This window comes from Bidens hawaiensis, unplaced genomic scaffold, assembly GCF_021521415.1.
Source record: "Bidens hawaiensis isolate Kalapana, Puna unplaced genomic scaffold, B.hawaiensis_p1.1 tig00047501_1, whole genome shotgun sequence".
Taxonomy (NCBI): domain Eukaryota; kingdom Viridiplantae; phylum Streptophyta; class Magnoliopsida; order Asterales; family Asteraceae; genus Bidens; species Bidens hawaiensis.
The window spans coordinates 33,922-52,954 of record NW_027506039.1 but is presented as its reverse complement, the minus strand read 5'-3'; the positions used below and the strand labels follow the sequence as shown (position 1 = coordinate 52,954).

General features: G+C 41.9%; 2 protein-coding genes and 1 pseudogene across 2 annotated transcripts; 2 read left to right on the top strand and 1 right to left on the bottom strand.

The window, feature by feature from the left end:
- Positions 1-835: 835 nt before the first annotated feature.
- LOC143616471 (putative receptor-like protein kinase At5g24010 pseudogene) lies at positions 836-3,326 on the top strand (annotated as a pseudogene).
- A 2,182-nt stretch (positions 3,327-5,508) lies between these two features.
- On the top strand, positions 5,509-16,316 carry LOC143616462 (uncharacterized). Its single transcript, XM_077089282.1, has 5 exons — positions 5,509-5,559; positions 7,144-7,227; positions 7,303-7,564; positions 7,671-7,738; positions 15,959-16,316. The coding sequence occupies exons 1-5, from the start codon at positions 5,509-5,511 to the stop codon at positions 16,235-16,237; spliced, it is 744 nt and encodes a 247-aa protein (XP_076945397.1). The 3' UTR covers positions 16,238-16,316.
- A 228-nt stretch (positions 16,317-16,544) lies between these two features.
- LOC143616470 (uncharacterized) lies at positions 16,545-17,957 on the bottom strand. Its single transcript, XM_077089287.1, has 2 exons — positions 17,834-17,957; positions 16,545-17,545 (listed from the first exon to the last, which is right to left on the bottom strand). Exon 2 carries the CDS (start codon positions 17,170-17,172, stop codon positions 16,654-16,656), a length of 519 nt encoding a protein of 172 aa, XP_076945402.1. The 5' UTR covers positions 17,173-17,545; positions 17,834-17,957; the 3' UTR covers positions 16,545-16,653.
- Positions 17,958-19,033: the final 1,076 nt, after the last annotated feature.

The window sequence follows — 19,033 nt, the reverse complement described above, 5'->3', positions numbered from 1 at the left end:
CCCGTGCATTCCTTGTTTGTAAATGTGTTACATATCTAATGACAAATACATATGCTATATTGAAAGTTGAAAGAGATGTGTTAATTGTTATAGACACCCGATTTGGCACATTACGGAATGTGACATGTAAGTGCGCACATAATATCTTGTTGCCACATTAGAGAAGATGCATGTGTGTTTGTTTTTTGTCTTGAAACTTAGTTCAAGTAAAAGGATGTCCTTAAGCTTCAAAGAGAACTAATTTATAATCTATTTGATAGGTGATGATAGATTATGGTTATGAAGTACTTTATAATCTATTTGATATGTGATTGATTATGGTTATCGGGTAACTAATATAAAAGTGAGTATCATTATGTGAAGAGTTTTAAAAATATTAAAAATAAATAGTAATTACTAAATAGTTTGACATTGCTAGACTATAAACCCATATTTGAGTAAATTTTTTATTATGTTCTAATCTTAGGTTAAGCGTTTCAGATGTCAAACTTATTTCACAATAACTAAAGAAGGGCGTTAAAGCCAGTTTCTCTAAGAGTTCAACATAAAATGGAGGAGTGAGTTGTGGGTTCCATCCCCGATCAACCAATCACTCTATTTTTTTTTCTTGCTTGTTTCTTTAGTTTAGTTGTTAACTAAAACTAGTACACTAAAGTTAAGGGTGAGCTCGTTAAAAGCATTTTTTATCGGCAAATAACATCAATATTAGCGTTGTAGTAATCGCTAGCCAGACGATATGATAAGGAAGGATACTAACAATTAACCGAGATTATCCATAGTCAAAAATTTTTTTTTACGATCATCATCATCTGATTGTCATCCACATTACCATCGTCTCCATGTGCTCTCTCTCCCACCTTTTCAACCTTCTTTATTCCCATCCCGCCATTAAATTCTCCTCACATTCTTCATTATTCTTACAATACAATCATCCACAAAACTTATCATCATCAAAAATGGCTACAAAAACTCACTTTCTCTCTCTAACTCTGTTTCTCTCACTCATCCTTAACCTCTCAATTGCTTTCACACCACAAGACAACTTCTTAATCAACTGCGGCTCAAACACCAACACCATTTTCGCCGGCAGAGAGTTTTTATCCGACTCCATTCAACCCGGGTCGGGTTTCCTCTCCTCACCCAAATCAATCACCCTCTCAAACCCAAACCTGAACCCGAACTCGTTCCACATTTACACCACAGCTAGACTTTTCACTAGCATATCTACCTACCGTTTCAATATTAATACAACCGGAACCCATCTGGTACGTCTTCATTTTTCGCCTTTCACTTATTTGAATTACAATCTCAGCACTTCCAATTTCAGTGTTTCGGTCAACGGGGTTTCAATTTTGACCAATTTCCGAGCTGACGTCACTCTTGTTAAAGAGTTTATTCTCATGATAGATAAAACCCACTTCGATTTAACCTTTAATCCGTTAAAAAGTAATGGGTTTTCGTTTATTAATGCAATTGAAGTGTTCTCAGCTCCAATTGATCTTATTGTTGATGGGGGTGCAAAGCTGGTTACCGTTGATGGGATTCAAGAATTTGATAATCTGACGTCACAGATTTTGGAAACTGTTTATAGAATTAACGTAGGAGGTTCAAATTTAACACCTTTTAATGACACCCTTTGGAGGAATTGGGTTCCTGATGAAGAGTTTTTGAAAATAAAATCATCTGCAAAAATTATCTCCACCATACAAGCCCCTAACTATCAAAAGGGCGGTGCTTCGAAAGAAGTGGCTCCGGATAATGTTTATATGACAGCTCAAGAAATGAATAGAGGGAATTTGACTATAAATTCTGTGTTTAATCTGACTTGGGGGTTTCCAGTTGATTCGGGTCGTGGTGTTCGGTATTTTGTTCGGTTGCATTTTTGTGATATAGTTAGTCTTTCATTGAATCAGTTGTATTTCAATGTGTTTATTAATCGGTTGTTAGCGTACAAGGATCTTGATCTTTCGTTACTGTCGTTTCATGTGTTGGCGTCTCCGTTTTATGCGGATTTCGTTGTTGATTCGGATGGTTCCGGGGTTTTGGAGGTAAGCGTTGGCCCGTCGGATTTGAGTACCAGTTTGAGAAAGAATGCGATATTAAACGGTGTGGAGATTATGAAGATAGTGAAGCCTGCGAGTAGGGAATCTTTACCCGAAAAGAAGAACATTTGGGTTTTGATTTGTTTGATTGTTGGAGGGTTAGTTGTTACTTGTTGCTTGATATCAACAATCTTGATTGTTTTGAAATTGAGGAAGAAAACTGGAGGGAAAACGAGACGGGCGGAGAGCAACGGGTGGACTCCGTTACGGGCTCTAAGTTCGCATAGTAAATATTCAGAAGGAACAAATAATACTAACACGTTAAAGATCCCTTTTTTTGATTTGCAATACGCAACGAATAATTTTGATAAAAGTTTGATTATTGGGTCGGGAGGATTCGGTGTGGTTTACAAAGGCGTTCTTCGTGACAACTTAAAAGTTGCGGTGAAGCGAGGCGTGTCGGGTTCTAGACAAGGGCTACCGGAATTCCAGAGGGAAATTATGGTTTTGTCCAAAATCCGACACCGACATCTTGTTTCTTTAGTTGGTTATTGTGAAGAGCAGTCTGAAATGATACTTGTGTATGAATATATGGGAAAGGGCCCGTTAAAGAAACACTTATACGGGTCGAATCTACCGCCATTGTCATGGAAGCAACGGCTCGAGATTTGCATTGGGGCAGCCCGTGGGCTTCACTATCTTCATACGGGCTCGGCACAAGGTATAATTCATAGAGATGTGAAGTCTACAAATATATTACTTGACGATAATAACCTCGCGAAAGTGGCAGATTTTGGGCTCTCGAGGTCGGGCCCGTGTATGAGTGAGACTCATGTTAGCACGGGTGTGAAGGGTAGTTTTGGGTATTTGGATCCTGAATACTTTCGAAGACAACAACTTACTGATAAATCGGATGTTTACTCTTTTGGGGTCGTGCTGTTTGAAGTTCTTTGTGCTCGACCCGTTGTTGACCCGTTGCTGGGTCGTGAAGAGATCAACTTGGGTGAGTGGGCAGTCCGGTGGCAGAAAAAAGGGTTGCTTAAACGTATCGTGGACCCACGTATTGCTGACCAGATAAAACCCGAGTCTTTGAAAACATATGGGAACACGGCAGAGAAATGTTTGGCAGACTATGGTGTCGATAGACCGACTATGGGTGATGTGTTGTGGAACTTGGAACACGCGCTTCAGCTTCAAGAAGCCGAAAGCGTGAATGCAACAAGCAGCGATCAAACCAGCGCACTGAATATTGCTGATGGTGTTGGCACGAGCAATATATGCTGATTACGGTTAACTGTTGGGCATGAGAACAAGCCAATGTTACATAAATAATGTCATTTTTGTAAAGATGCAAGGTTGTCACCTAAGATACCTAAAACGTAATGTTAGGCCTAATGATGGTTACTTTAGACGTTTAGATCTGTTAATGAAGTTGGTAATCCACACATTAGTGCGTTTTGGTATATAATTTGTTTATACTTTGCAGGTCCTCTCGTTAGAGCATTCTCAATCCGTTCCCCATCTCTATCCCTATAATTACACTAAAAAACACTACATTTCTCTCTCATGCTTAATTAAATAGTATTTTTTATACATTTATCATTACAGTTTTCTCTTTCCTCTACTCACAACCAATCCAACAAATATTAAAAAATAAATAGGGAAAACAATGTTTCCCCAAATTTACAAAAAATCACTACATTTCTCTCTCCACCATATAATTTACACTCACAACCACTCATCACCCCACCCTATAATTTACAAACTTCCCTCACATATTTATAGAGAATAGGATGAGAATGCTCTTACACTGTTGGTTACAGCGATGATGTGTTTTTATGACAATTGATCTGAACTTATTATAACGATAACGATGTGTTTAACTCGTTTAAAACAACGCGTGACATTGCTAATTCATGTCTTCCTTTTGCTAGTGCAATGAATTTCGGCTAACAAAGTATATTTTTCTATATATTAAATAAATATTTGTTTTGATGGTATATGTATATTTTTTATCATGTTTAATGGATGGAAAAAGTTGTCATCATAATGGCATTTGGCTGTCATTGTGACCATTCAAGCTAAGATACCACTCACGGGTTTAGACTTCAGTGCATACTCAAGAAGTCAATACCATTTACATAACGGGGTAGGACTTGTGTAGGGATAATTTATGTCATTAATATCATATACAAAATAAAAATAAAAAATATTAGTTAAATTTGTGACTTTTGTTTCATTTTCATGAAATTTGTATTTAGGACAAGAGAGTTGGAATTTAAGGACGAAAATTTTATATTATATCAATGAAATGAGTATATATTTTTGAATGATTTGAATGAATATATTTGATATTAACTTTTTATAAGACAGGCATAAAAGGAAAAACAACACTTCTTAATTATATACAAGAAACCACATTTGTTTCGCGTGGTGTATATTATTTTAATAATGTTTATATGTATCATGTGCTATCCCTCTTTTATGGACTTTAGTTTACTTTGGTCCCCGTTGTTTGCTAAAGCATAATCATGATATATTGTTTTGCATTATATATATATACTATAGCATTGTATTTATATAAATAATGGGGTTAAACAATAATGGGGTTGTTTAGAAACGCATATTCAATCAAATTACTCGTATGAAGCTTGGGATAAAACTGTTTTTTAAGTAAGTTTTATTTAACTCGGCTTAAAGTCATTTAAGTTTAATTCTGTTTGAATATTTAACAAACTAATATTGAGTAACTCATAAGTAACTTGACCCATCTACACATCTAGTTATGTGTCCTTTCGGGTTACCACACTAACAGTGAGTAGCTCATAAATAATTTGTCTTGTTCACACATATAATTATTTGTCCATTTGAGTAAAAAACCAGCATTTCTGGATCACAGTTTGAATACTATCCAATTAAATGCAATGCACGCATTTGAACGCAAAGATTAAGGACATCGAAGAAAAGTATTCATATATAATGCATTGTTCATGAACCTAATAATAAATTATAAGTTTTGACTAAATGTTTTTGAGACTTTCTAGTTATTGTCTTCCGTGTATTTGCTATACCATCGTCCATCTATTATATGCATGTATATTTAACACATCGCATACGAACGTGCAATACACTATACATGCGTATAATGTATATATGATTATGCGCACATATACTATGATTTGAGGTATACTGAGAGTGACGCGCTAACAAAAATAAAGAATCGTATGCTATAAGGTGAACTTTTCCATCATGTTTAATCTCTTTTTATGTATTTTTGTGTCTATTTGTGTTATCTATTTGAAGTGTAATCTATCTTTCTGTCATTTTTCATATAGATGCTTTGTTTAAATTTGAATAGGTAAATTATTTTTTCCATTTTATATTTTAATATAATTTATATAGTTGTTGCTACTATGCTCTTTTTGGCATTCCTAAGCTTAGATCCAATCGTTAACAAACAAAAAAAATGTTAGAAGGTGACCCGAGCCAGAGCTCTGAAATTCCCACTGACGCTCAAGTTAGTAATCGGAATGAGACAAACATGCATATAAACATATTCATTGTGTATGAGCATTTGGGTACATATATATAAAAGGTAAGAGATACAGAGTGAGAATGTGGATGTTCGGTGGGAAGACTCCCTTTGAGTAAATAAGGAGCTATGACAAAAAGACGAGGAGGATGTCCTTTGTAGTAAAAGGAGGAGCTGCCATATATAGTAAGACGAGGAGGGTATTCTATTATTGACATGTTAAATGGGGAAAAATAAATAAATTTATATTCTAGAGAGGGAAAGTGATTGAAATGCCAAGAGGATGTCTACCTCTTGCAAGTGAGATGATATGAAGCGAAGGGGGTGATCCTCTATTTATATAAGGGTAAGCATCAAACCCTTATAGGTATGATGAATATGGGTCGGGTCATCTAAACGGGTCAACAATATGTTTCATCAAGCGAATGGGTTATATAAGGTTGAATGCTAAATTAACCCGGGCATTAGGTCAGATTGGGTCACCCATCCTAGAAGGTCCTTTTAAACGTTTTGAAGTTAGAATCGGTTGCACATCCTTCCTTATGAGACCCTTCTAAACATTCCGACTTTAGGTCAAGTTAAACATTATGACTTTGGAGGCACCTTTGGACATGTTGAACGTCCATACTAAACATCGAGACACTAGTAAGCCCTTCTGGACATGGTGAACGCCCTTAACATCAGGCCATACTAAACATCAACACAATAGAAGACCCTTTGAACACTAGATCTATCTAGGCTGCTTAAGGAAAGACATTTGTTTATATTTGGTAATAAACGTACCCACGACATCAATAGATTGGGTTTATTATAAAACTAAATTGGTTAGCACATAATTATTAATATTTTTTTCGTGTTAGGTTAAAGAGCACACGAAAAGGGTGAGGTTAAAATATAGAATATTGAAATAATGATTAAAAAAAAATAGATAGAAACATGAAAAGAATAAACAAGTAGAAAGAAAGTTAGGAGAGTAAGGGAGCAATCCATCCATCCATCCAATCCACTTCTACAAATGAAATGATTGAGGGAACAAAGCCTCCATAGAGCAGCTCTTCTTTCTAATCTAGCCTTTCACTTTCTGTTCTCTTAATTTGTGTTTCTTATGCAAAGTTTTCCTGTGCTTCTATATTTAATTAATAATTTTGGTTGGTTTAGTTAATTGTAGAGTTGATTAGTGATTAATAAAATATATATACAGAAGTTTATCATGTTGAATTTAGTTCTTTTATTATTATAATTCAATTCTGTATAAGAAGGAAATGGATGGCAGCAAGGCACTTAACCTGCGCCTAAACCTCGTCTGGACAGTTGGACGTAGGTTAGCTTAGACCAAACCACAAAAGCCCCTGTCTCTTGTTCGCTTATTTTCTGCATATTGAGTGCGTGTGTGTTTGACTGTTTGCCATAACTGAGATCCTAACAGCATGAACTAATGTTGATTGTTGAACTTGGTTATCTCTTTTTATTATTCTGTTTAAGATCGTGGAGAGTGGAGACGAGGGTGCTTCAAATTGGGGATGAAAGCCCTATATAATTGTCAATACATATATGAGTAAACATTAGCAGGATGCCAGTATAAATTACCTTATTGATGACGACACTTTTGAGAGTCATTACTCTTGCACCCTTATATTTGATCATCCAGACATTGTATTTCTTCTATTCCACAATGAATGTCAAGCTTTAACATGTGCAAAAATCAACGAAATGTGTTTTTTATGACAGGTTTATGGAGAAGATGAATGGTCATTCGGGTTCTGTGAGCAAGGCACTGGAGTTTTTAGTTGCCCTGCTAAAAAGAACCCGATGTACACATATCGTGAAAGTATTGCACTAGGGAAAACAAACTTATCCAAATCGAAGGTTAACCAGATCTTGAGGGAACTTAGCAGAGAATGGCCCGGAAATTGTTACGACTTACTGTCAAAAAACTGCAATCACTTTTGCAACGAGTTTTGTGAAAGCCTTGGTGTCTCTAAACTTCCAGGTTGGTTTATCGCTTTCTTTCAAAAACCCGCAACCATTATGTTTATAGATGATTTTGTACTGCTATACAGCATGTTCATATATGAATATGATTTTGTGTTGGTCAGGTTGGGTGAACAGGTTTGCTAATGCTGGTGACACTGCTGTAGAAATAGCCGAAACCACAGCTATGCGGGTGAGCATGTTATGTCCTGTGTTATGATACTATTTTTGTGTTTATTTGCTAAATCTTTTTTTACCTAACTAGCTTTTTTCTTTCAAATGATTATAGTTTAGACAAGCTAAAACAGAGATCGTGACGGCTAGCAAAGTGGCATATCGGTTTCTTTCTGGCATCACTTCAAAGAATATAGTGATCAAACAGAGATCGTTGAGTCCCACTTGTGTGGTCTTTCCATGAGGTTTTGGTAGTTTTGAACATAGTGATCAATTATGTTAAAACCATCAATTCCATCCTGGAGCTTCCAACAACGTAGTTCTCGACGTTCCCGCTATGCGGGGATGTTATTTTCGTTCCGCAAGCATTGCCCAGAAGATCCTTCTTGGTTTCAATTCCCAGCGGAGCGCTAGGTATGTGAAGGGTTTTGCCTTAACACTGTACCTGCGCTCGTCTTACGGTTACTTTACTTCCAAGGTATTCCTGGCGTCAATTCCCTGCGGGTGCTAGGTATGTGAAGGGTTTTGCCTTTACACTGTACCCGCACCCGTCTTATAGTTACTTGGTTGCCGAGGTACTTGGCTTCAATTCCCTGCGGGTGTTAGGTATGTGAAGGGTTTTGCCTTTACACTGTACCCGCATCCGTCTTACGGTTACTTGTTTGCCAAGGTTTTACTTGGCTTCAATTCCCTGCGGGTGCTAGGTATGTGAAGGGTTTTGCCTTTACACTGTACCCGCATCCGTCTTATGGTTACTTGTTTGCCAAGGTAAGGGGTATTTTCCCGCTTACTTTTTAATATTTTCAAATTTTGAATTTTGAAATTTGAAAGGTTGGTGGAAAGATAGGAACAGTCCAAACCTCTGAAACGTCGTGCGACAGTTTCTTCTGACTGTGTCAGGGCGTGCAGGAAGTTATGGTGACGTGACGTTATATGGTCATTCCAGATGCTTTTTCAGGCACGTGGGCGCGATTTTTCGGGAGCGTGGCCGCGAAATTACTGGCACACGTCCTGTCAACAGCTGTTGCCAGCCTGCTTTTTGCCACGTGTCATAGTTTCATTGCACCTTCGATTTCTCTCTCCTCCGCATTAAATTCACCGCATTAATTGCGATTAGTATATAAAGGGGGAGAGGCCTCTTTGTAATCCACACTTTCACCTTTCTTCTTCTTCTTAGTGATTTCCGGCAAATACTCCCCTTTTCAGGCAAGCATTTTCCCGAAATCACTTTCTTCTTTCTGCAAAATGTCTTCTCATGATGCTGAAGCTGTAGCCGACGATAGGAGTACTGCTGGCGAGTGCCAGTGTGCTCTACCAGTCGATCAGTACCAGTACATCGTCAGGAAGTTCATGCTTGAGTCTCTTGAGCCTGAGTTTCCTGAATCCCACCAGACTGTGTACGATGCCCCCAGTGGCAAGATCGGGGTATATGCTGCATTCTTTGTCTATGGGAACCTTAGGTTTCCTTTGACAAAGTTTGTGTACCGTGTCCTGGAGAGGCACGGTGTGCACCTGACCGAGGTGCATCCGATGGCGATTGCCAAGGTCCGGCACTTCGAGTGGGTGTGCCGGATTCTGGGTATTGAGCCCTACGTGGACCGCCTGATGACCTTCTATACTTGGAGGTGCGTCCAGGGGTGGTACACCCTGACAACCCGTATTAAGGGTTTGAAGATCTGCGTGACCGAGCGCAGTCTCCGATCGTGGAAGCGGGAGTTCTTCTACATTTCTGCCCGCGCCATTCCCATTGCCATGAAGTTTAAGAAGGGGCAAGCGCTTCCGAGCCTTCACGCTTCCAGCTACCAGGAGGCGGAGTGGTTCGCGAAGATATCCCGGGTCCAATCTCCGGTTTACCGGTTTGCGGAGTCCGGGATGGTGATGCTGGGGATGAGCCGGGTATGGAAGGATGCGTCCCGGTTTCCCATCCTTCTCGAATACGGTTTGAACTCTATTCCTTATGGTATGTCTTGTCTTTCTTGCTGATATTAGTTTTGTCTTCTAACTGTTTCTTTTCTTTCAGAGGGGAATGACTTGGAGTCACTCCTGTACCCGCGGGAAGCTGACGGTCCCGTGCGGGTGGGCACTCGTGCCCTAGACGAGAATGAGTTGCCCATCCTGGAGCAAACGGCGGATCGGTTTGTGGAGGTCTATCCGCCGGGCCAAGAGATCCTGAGCCACCGGCGGCCAGGTAAGGCCATATTCTATCCTCAACCCCTCAATGCTGTACCCGCTGCTGGAATTCCTTACATCCTGTCTTCTTCTGAGGAATCCGCAGATGGTCCTCCGCTAGTGCGGAAGAAGAAGGCTGCCGGCGGGAAAGGGAAGGAGAAGGTGGCCTCCACAGCTGATCCGGTGCTTCTATCTGACACCGAGTCAGATAGTGAAGAGGTGGCGGGGAACCCCGGTGGTGAGAAGACCACTGTTCCGGAGGCTACGACTGTTATCTCCGGAGAACCAACGACGACGACGGTGACCGGCGTCAAGAGACCGGCCCCATCGGGCTTGTCCCCGCCCGTCCGTACGTTCAGGCTCAAGAAAACCGTAAGTACAAACATCCTTATCTTTGTAGATTTCACTAAATTTATTTAAACACTTATCTTCTTGTGCAGGCGTGGATGTTGACGCATTCCAGGGTGAAGTACCGAGTAGTACCTCTCCGCCGATGACGGTAGGCTTGGTCAGCCTACCTGAGGCGTCGACCCAGGCGCCTGCACCTGCTCCCGCTGGTTCAGTTGCTCACTCTGAGCCGACTGTTCCAGCCGAGTTTATGCCACCGCCGGCCGTGAGTGCGATTTTTACGGCGTCTTTCACCGAGCCGGCGGTTACGATTGCTGCGGATTCTGCGGCAGCGACTGCGGCGGCTGCCACCATGCCCCCGCCACCGGCACCGACAGCCGGTTCATCAGGTACGCATGGGAGTACTCGCCAATCCTTGCCACCTTCCCATCTGCCTGACCTTTTGGATGGGTTTCCTTTGGGTTCAGGTGATGGGTTCGGCGGCTATCGGCCTGTTATAGACCCTACAGGTGCGTAGGGTTCCTTTGGCCCTTTTTTACTATTATTTTTATCATCTTTTTCCTAACTGCTTTTTTGTTTTTTGCAGTGTCGGATTCCAATGAAGTGTATGTTCCGCGATGGAACATACGCCGAGGAACAACCCTTCGTACCCCTGTGGAGTGCGTGGACTGGGCTCGCCACGCTGCTCCTCATGGTGCGTTGGGGGAAGCCATGGCTAGCTACCAGGAGGGTAGGCTAACCAATGAGCTTCGGGTTCTCCAGGCCCGGATGCAGCCGCGCGTCGAGCTGCTTTGTCGTGAAAACGACAAGTTGAAAGCAGCTCGCGCCAAGGACGTATTTCAGGCGCGTGCTCTTCGGGAGGAGAACCAACGGTTGGCCGCAGCAGCTGCGGAGAAGGAGAAGGCCTTCAAGGCCCTCGAGGTTGAAGTTCAAGCACGACTCGAGGCCCGCTCCAAGGCTGCCTAAGCTGTTAACGAACAGCTTCGGCTGGCTAAGGAGACTGCGAGGAACGCAACTGAGAGGGCTACCAAGGCTGAAGCCGTTGCTGAGCCTTTACGCGTGGAGAACGAGGAGCTCAAGGCCCAATTAGAGGCTCTCCAACGTGCTCATGATGCCTTGGCGATGGAAGATGCCAAGAAGCTCCAAGAGATTCTGGACCAGAGGGGCGTGCTTGACCACACCGAGCGGAAGCTTAAGGGCGTTGAAGAGGCTGCTGCAAAGTGCAACTTGCCAACCTCAATAAGAGCGAAGCCGAACGCGCCTGCGCCCAAGCCCTGGTTGCCAAGGAATGGCTTCTTCGAGAAGCGTTGCCTCAGGTATTTTAGCTTTACGTCTTCACGCTTTCCTTTATACATAGAAAAGGTGTTTTGACACTTGTATTTTCTTTGTAGGTTGTGCATCGGGTCTTTTCAGAGACATCCTACGACGATGCTATGAGTGCAGCCCTCAATGCTTCTCACGAGGATGGGGAACGGGCCGGCTTCCTGCTTGGTCTAGGGTTCGTTGAGAAAGGCTTCCCGCCTTCCAACTTCCCTTTGTACAATGTTAATACTGAAGCCATATATGACCAAGCAGTAAATCAATACGCCGCCTTCCCGCATCCAGTGGTGGAGAAGGTGAACCAAGTAGCTGCTGCTGATGATGGGTTAGCTGTCCTTAAAGCCTTCCTCGAACCGCCCCGTTCTTCTGATGGGGCGGGTCCAAGTGGAGGCGGCCCTGAGGCTTGATCCCGAAGATCCCTTCCCATTGCTAGGATAGTCTTGTACGGATGTATTTATTTTTATTTTCGTAGGCGGGTAGTTACCCGGCCTTTCTTGTAATAATTCATTTGTGAAATATTAATCTTTTTGCGTATAAGATTGTTATTTCCTTCTTTGGGTTCCTTGCTTTATAAACTTATGACTTGCATATTTAGTTTAAATTAGCAATTTTCCAAGTGTTTAGAATAAGTTAACCTGTTGAACGTGGTTGATAATGGGTTAAAGTTTTGCTTCCTCTTTCGTGATTGTGCGGGTAGATCCGTCACTTGCACTTAGTAGGATGGCTAAACTTTAACCTTCATCTGACCTGCGTGTAGGTTTTCCTCATCCTTTTGAGGATAAGTTAACCTTTGAACGTGGTTGATAATAGGTGTGAAGTTTTGCTCCCTCTTTCGTGATTGTGCGGGTAGAACCGTCACTTGCACTTAGTAGGATGGCAAAACTTTATCCTTATCTGACCTGCGTGTAGGTTTTCCTCATCCTTTTGAGGATAAGTTAACCTTTGAACGTGGTTGATAAGTGTGAAGTTTTACTTCCTTTCGTGATTGTGCGGGTACAACCGTCACTTGCACTTAGTAGGATGGCAAAACTTTACCTTTATCTGACCTGCGTGTAGGTTTTTCTCATCCTTTTAAGAATTTTGTTTTGAACCGTTCGACGCGCGGTTGTCAATAGGTTAGTGCAGTTTCCTTTAATGATTCATGCGGATAGACCGGCACTTTCATTTAATGGGATTATTGAACTCTTCCCCTTCAACTGACCTGCGTGAAGGTTTGCCACGTTATTGGGTTCGTGCGGGTAGGACCGCCTTCCCACGCAACGACTTCACGTAATGTGAATGCCGTCACCAGTGTTGCATAGTTTAACCGTTCGACGCGCGGTTGTTGATAGGTTTTTATTCAGTTTCCTCGTTATGATTGGTGCGGATAGACCGGCATTTTCATTTTTGGGTGCTGAACTTTTTCCCCACGTTATTGGGTTCGTGCGGGTAGGACCGCCTTCCCACGCAATGACTTCACGTAATTATGCGGTGAAAACCGGCATATTAGTGTTCAGAAAAGTATAAATGTAAAATCATCAGCTTCGATGTTCTTAAAGAGAATCATTTCCATTAGAAGTGGCTCTTGGCCTTTTCTTTACAAATTGGAATTGATTTACATGCAAACTGTGTAAATGAGCTCCCTTCCATGTTGTTGGGATGGGAGTGCCATCGAGCCGATACGCACCTGGTTCGGGATCTCGTTCTTTACGCAGCATGTAGTCTCGATATTGAAGCTGGAATTTTGATTCGTGTTTTCCCCAGCTGGGGTTCTACACGCACCCGCCTGCTCAGCCTTTATTGCGCCACGAGGTGCGCGAGCGTCCCATCTCTGACAAATGCTTCGACCATGTCTTTTACGTCTGTGCATTCTTCAGTGTTGTGGCCTTTTGTCTTGTGAAAGTCACAGTATTTGTTCCGATCAGCATCGTGACGATGTCGGATTATTGGAGGCTTTGGCCACGGGAGCTCTTCAGTGGCGAATATCTCAGTGACGCTTTTGCTGAGTGGCGTCCATCTGGAGTTCCGGTGCTGCTGTGCATTATCCCTTCCGCCCAATCGATGTTGCAAGCCGGATGAGGTGTCAAAGTTTACCCTTGACTGCCAAATGCCTTGCTTCCGCTTTTTATTTAATCGGGCGGTGAGGACGTTGTCTTCTCTCGTCTTCTGAGTGTAGAGGTTTGTGCTCTGTGGGAGATCTCTACCCAGTTGCTTCTCCGTTTCCGCATAGCGTTTTGCTGCTGTCATGATGGCATCCCATGTGGATGGCATGCCATCTTTACCCGTTAGGGTGCGGATGAGCTCTGGGTCATGCGCGCCCTGGATGAAGGCAGCGCGAACAAGATCTTCGCTGATATTGCCCAAACTTAGCTTCTTCGAGTTGAAGCGAGTGATGAAGTTTGGCAGAGATTCATCTTCTTCTCGTATGCATTTGAGGATTGTCCATTGCTCCTCGATATACTTCCGTTGCTGGCTGAAGTGTTGGCTAAACTTCTGCTGGAAGTCTGCCCAGTCGTAGATGTGGTTGACCGGTAGACGATCAAACCAAGCTCTAGCAGCCCCAACAAGCGTCATTTGGAACATGTAGCACCACGTGGGTTCCGTCCAATTGCTGACGGTTGCCCCCGCTATGAATCTGGTCAAATGATCGTATGGATCAGATATACCGTCATATGTGCCTATGTTAGGCATTTGTTTGGCACTCTTTGGGGCGATTGCTTCAGCAATGTCCCTTGCAAATTTGGACGTTCCCGCATTTGCTACGTTTGGTCTGAAGGTTTTGGAGAAGTCTCGTGGACTTCCACCTGTGCTTTTTGGTTTGAAGGCTTGTCCAAAATGCCTTTTCGGTTGGGGTTCCATTTCCTTACGCTTCCCTTTTGCCCCATGGCGAGGGTTCGCGTCGGAGTCGGATTCCTCCGAGTCATCCTCCCAGTATTCGAATTCGTCGGCCTGTTGTACGGAACACAAGCGTTCGTCCAACTCAGCCTGGAGTTCCTTTTGTCGTGCCTCCGCCCATGCCTTAACTTCATCGAGAGTTTGGCGGGGGAGTCTTCGTTTCTCAAGCTGGGTATCAGTGGATCCCAGTAGGCGATCATTTACTGCACTTGCCCCAGCTTGAGTAACTGGGGTAGTGTTCGTAAAATTTACTTCACTTGTCCCGGCTTGGGTAACCGGGGTAGTGTTTGTAAAAACTGTGTTACCGGTATTCACCCCAGTAGCTGGGGTTGTGGTTACCGGAATTTCTCTAACCATCTTTTGTAGAAAGTTTGAAAAAACTGGAGAAAAATAAAGTTCTAGCTTTATGCACGGATGGCGCCAATGAAGAAACACTAACCGGACCCCGGACAGATTACTGGTAACCTGGGGGTTGGAGAGATGTTTCCCACGAGGGGTTAGACCCTTGGAAGATGGTTCTTCTGATAACCTGCAAAACAGACACCGTGAGCTCGTCACTGAGAAGGGGGGGGGGGGTTCCTCCTTGTGACCACCCTCCGGCGTGAGAATCAGACTAGATTGCTCTTTAAATATAAAAGTATATTAAGAGATTGCTAGAGCAGATATCAGGTATATTATGATGATATAAGATAAGATATGATGATCATACCATTTGTGGTATTTATAGCCGAAGGTAGGTTTCCAAGGAGGTATGGCCGGCTGCAACAGTGTTCCTGTTTCACCAACAGTAGCCTACGCACGTGTCCTGCTGGTAGTTGGTGGGTAGGTAGCGGCTGACAGTGACCAGACCTGCTGTATACTATTCCTTTTCCACCAACCGCCGGCTACGCCCGTGGTATAACAAGAGTTGGTGAGTAGGCAGCGGCTAATAGTGACATACAGTGTAGGAGCATGCTGCTCGCCATACTGTTGTCCATAAGCTGTCGTATCTTTAGTCAGATCTTTTTCCCATACCTCGTCAGGTACAGTACAGAAGATCTTCCTGTATCGTACGGACTGGCTTATTTGGGCGGGAGTATTCCCCCTCCCGCCCTTGTGCGGGATAGTTCCCGGCTTCGCTCATTCCTTCAGGTGACTGAGAGCCAAGTGCCTTGTGCGTGTAGCCTTGCTGCGCGGGTGGCCTTCCCTAATGGCTTGTATCCGAGGCTGCGGGGACAGGCGGAGTCCTTCACCATGGGAGGCATTTCCTGCGGGAACAGCTTGCGTACTGCGCGTCACGTCTCTGAGCATGGTTGGTCCTGCGGATCCAGTTGGTTTCTGCGCCGACGTCCCTGTTTAAGGTGAGTCTTGCGGGTCCAACTGGGCTCTGCTGGGACCTACCTCTTCAGCTGGTGACACTGCTGTAGAAATAGCCGAAACCACAGCTATGCGGGTGAGCATGTTATGTCCTGTGTTATGATACTATTTTTGTGTTTATTTGCTAAATCTTTTTTTACCTAACTAGCTTTTTTCTTTCAAATGATTATAGTTTAGACAAGCTAAAACAGAGATCGTGACGGCTAGCAAAGTGGCATATCGGTTTCTTTCTGGCATCACTTCAAAGAATAATGTCACTCAGGGGTCTCCGGATTCCCCTGGTGATACCAACAGAAGCAACCCTAGATTCCAACAACCCGCTTGGTTTAAAAATCTTGTGGCTGCTGGAGCAAAACCATCAACTAGTGCCACACTTGAAAATGGAGACGACCAAGTTCAGAAACCACAACTGCTAAGACAAACGGCATCCCCGAGGTCACGCGAGATGTAAAACATTTGGTACTACTTGTAACTTGTGTACTAGTTTTATGGACAGGATAAACCTTCTTTCAGAATATGTGTGATTTGCAACTGTTTTTTTCTTCTTTTAATTCATGCACAAATTCGTTTAAAACTGATTTTTTTCTTGTAAATCGAATTTTCATATTTGATTGCAGTAGGAACAAAAGGAGCATAACTGCAAATCATGTGTGTTAATAACATCAAATCTTAACTTTCAAATCTGTTATTTAATATGTAAAAATCCCTTAATATTATTAATAAAAAAGCCCATCACTCTAAAACAACAATTACAAGAAGAAACAAGATCAAACGAACAAACAACGCGAATTCATCAAGGTCCACTTAAATACACACAAAACAAACCAACACTTAAAAGAAGCAAGCATTCACCCTCTGAGCATTCTATTAAAAAACAAAGGCATTGACACCATCATCTGCAATCTGGAGTGAAGAAATGGCTTCAGATGCTTCCCAATCTCTCTCCATAACATAAGGTGCCTGAACATTGCTCAGAAAACACCCGTACCCATTCCACTGGTGTCCGGATGGGCCGAATCCATCACAACAATCTCCATTCGAAAGATGAGTGTGTGCTGTCATTCTAGCATGATTGTCACCCACAAACAGATCACATGATCCCCATGGATACCATTCCTGAACACATGACTTGTCTGATTCTTCACCGATTAGGACCTGCAAAGCAACCGCCTCGGCTATTGCAGCACACTCTTCATCCAGCCTCTGTTGCTCTTCTTTCTTCTTTTGGTTCTTCTTTTCAAGCTCCGAAATAATGGCTGCGGATGCTGCAAGGGCTTTCTCCAACCGCCTTTTTTTCTTCTCGGCCTGTTTGATACGGTCCAATTCGTCTTTCACTTGCTTCTTCTTACCTTTCCTCACACCAGCCGGTGCCTTACCACACTCCATTATATCTTATAATTCTATAAAAACTAAAACTTTTTTCAACACTAAAAAGTAAAAAACATCTGTGGTTTATGATTCTTTATTTCTTTGCTATCGAGTACTATAAACTTGCAAGACTAATAAAACGTAAAGGTCACTCTTTTCCCCGCCGCTACACCCACTCGGGTCTGAACGAATACCTCATTTTACGAATACTACATTCCCACACGGAAAGAACGGGAGAAAGCGTAATCAAACACCGATTACCCATTAAACCACCTCTCGGCACCATTCTGTCTTGATCTACCAAAGCCTTTGTGTAAGCAAAAATCTAATAATTAAATAAGTAACCAAACGACGAATATTACTCTTGTTCAAATTCACATGGCACAATAACCTGAAAGGAAATCAAATCAACTCTTTCAAAGTCAAAGATGAATTCTCACCTAATTTGTTATAATTATGATTATTATTATTATTATTATTATTATTATTATTATTATTATTATTATTATTATAAAGGGTGCATATAATTAACAGACATAATTAAAATCAACAATTGGGTAATACATGAACAGTAATCAAAACAAGGAATCGAATAAAAGATCCGTGAAACGAAAGCAATCAATCATGGACTCAATACTAAATTGAAGGGAATTAAATAATATGCAATTGAATTGCAAACCTTGGTAAGAAGAAACTGGATAGGAATTGGGGGTTGGTAGTTGGATCTGAAGATGCAACCTAAGCAAGAGGAAAGAGCAACGTAGATGTGATGACGATGATGATATTATAAGGCACGGTCGGTCACATGATATATTATATGATCGACAAATTGGATATGTGAAGGGTAAATCGGTAATTTGACAGACCAAAACAAGCGTTAATATTACGCCGTTAAAAGGAGGATTAGCAAGCCGCTGGGTGATGGGTTTGTAACCGTTGGATGTGTGTAAGGTTAACGGCGTTAGGAATTCTTGTTCCGTTAAGTCAACTGCCAGTATAATAAGTTTGGTGAATAACAACTAACGTTAGAAATAGTTAAAAATAAATGTTATGATAGATAATATCTTTGTTTAAAAAGACTTTAGTGTAAAGATAGAGCAAAGCATTATTATAAGATTATGAGGTATCCCCTGTGGGTATATGACTTCTTATATTTCTTTTTAGTTTTGACTCAAATTGTGTGTAATGGGAAATTTCGGATTGAGGTTCGATCGACTTTTGTAATGTACACCACTACATTAAGTCGCAATTGTTTTGGTTAAAAATCGGGCTAAGGATCAATGAACCAAATTTGTATGTAAGGATTAGTGCTAGTATGAATTTATGTAATCAAAGTAACAATTATAGACAATGAACACGAAAATTTATACGAGAAAAAGCCCTTGGTAACTAGTATCTCGCCGGCACAAAAACATCGGGTAGTGAAAACTATCACTACCAATTATATTGAACTTAAAAGGATTACAAATGGTGGAATGGTAGCTGATTGTGAATACAAGTGTTTGCTATGAACTTCTCAGTGCTAAAAGTGTTGTGTATTAATCAGCTATCACTCAATGTATATATACAGATAAGTATAACGGCTAGTAACTAATTAAGCTATAAGTTCGGCCACGTTCGTTTACTTCTTCAACTTTCTTGTTCAAGAGCTTGGACAAGAGGGGAAGACCAGGTAAATTATCTCGTCCGCAAGAATAGGAATTTCCAGTAAGCACGTGTTTTTTCTACAAAAAATAGATTAGAATATAACTGAAATTGACTGTTGAGGATCCTTGAACCGCTAAGGATCCTTGGTCCTGCTAACAGTTTCCAACGATACTTGATTTTCGAGGATCAAAGATCCTGGTCCCAATAATTGCCCTCAAACATGATAGGTGTG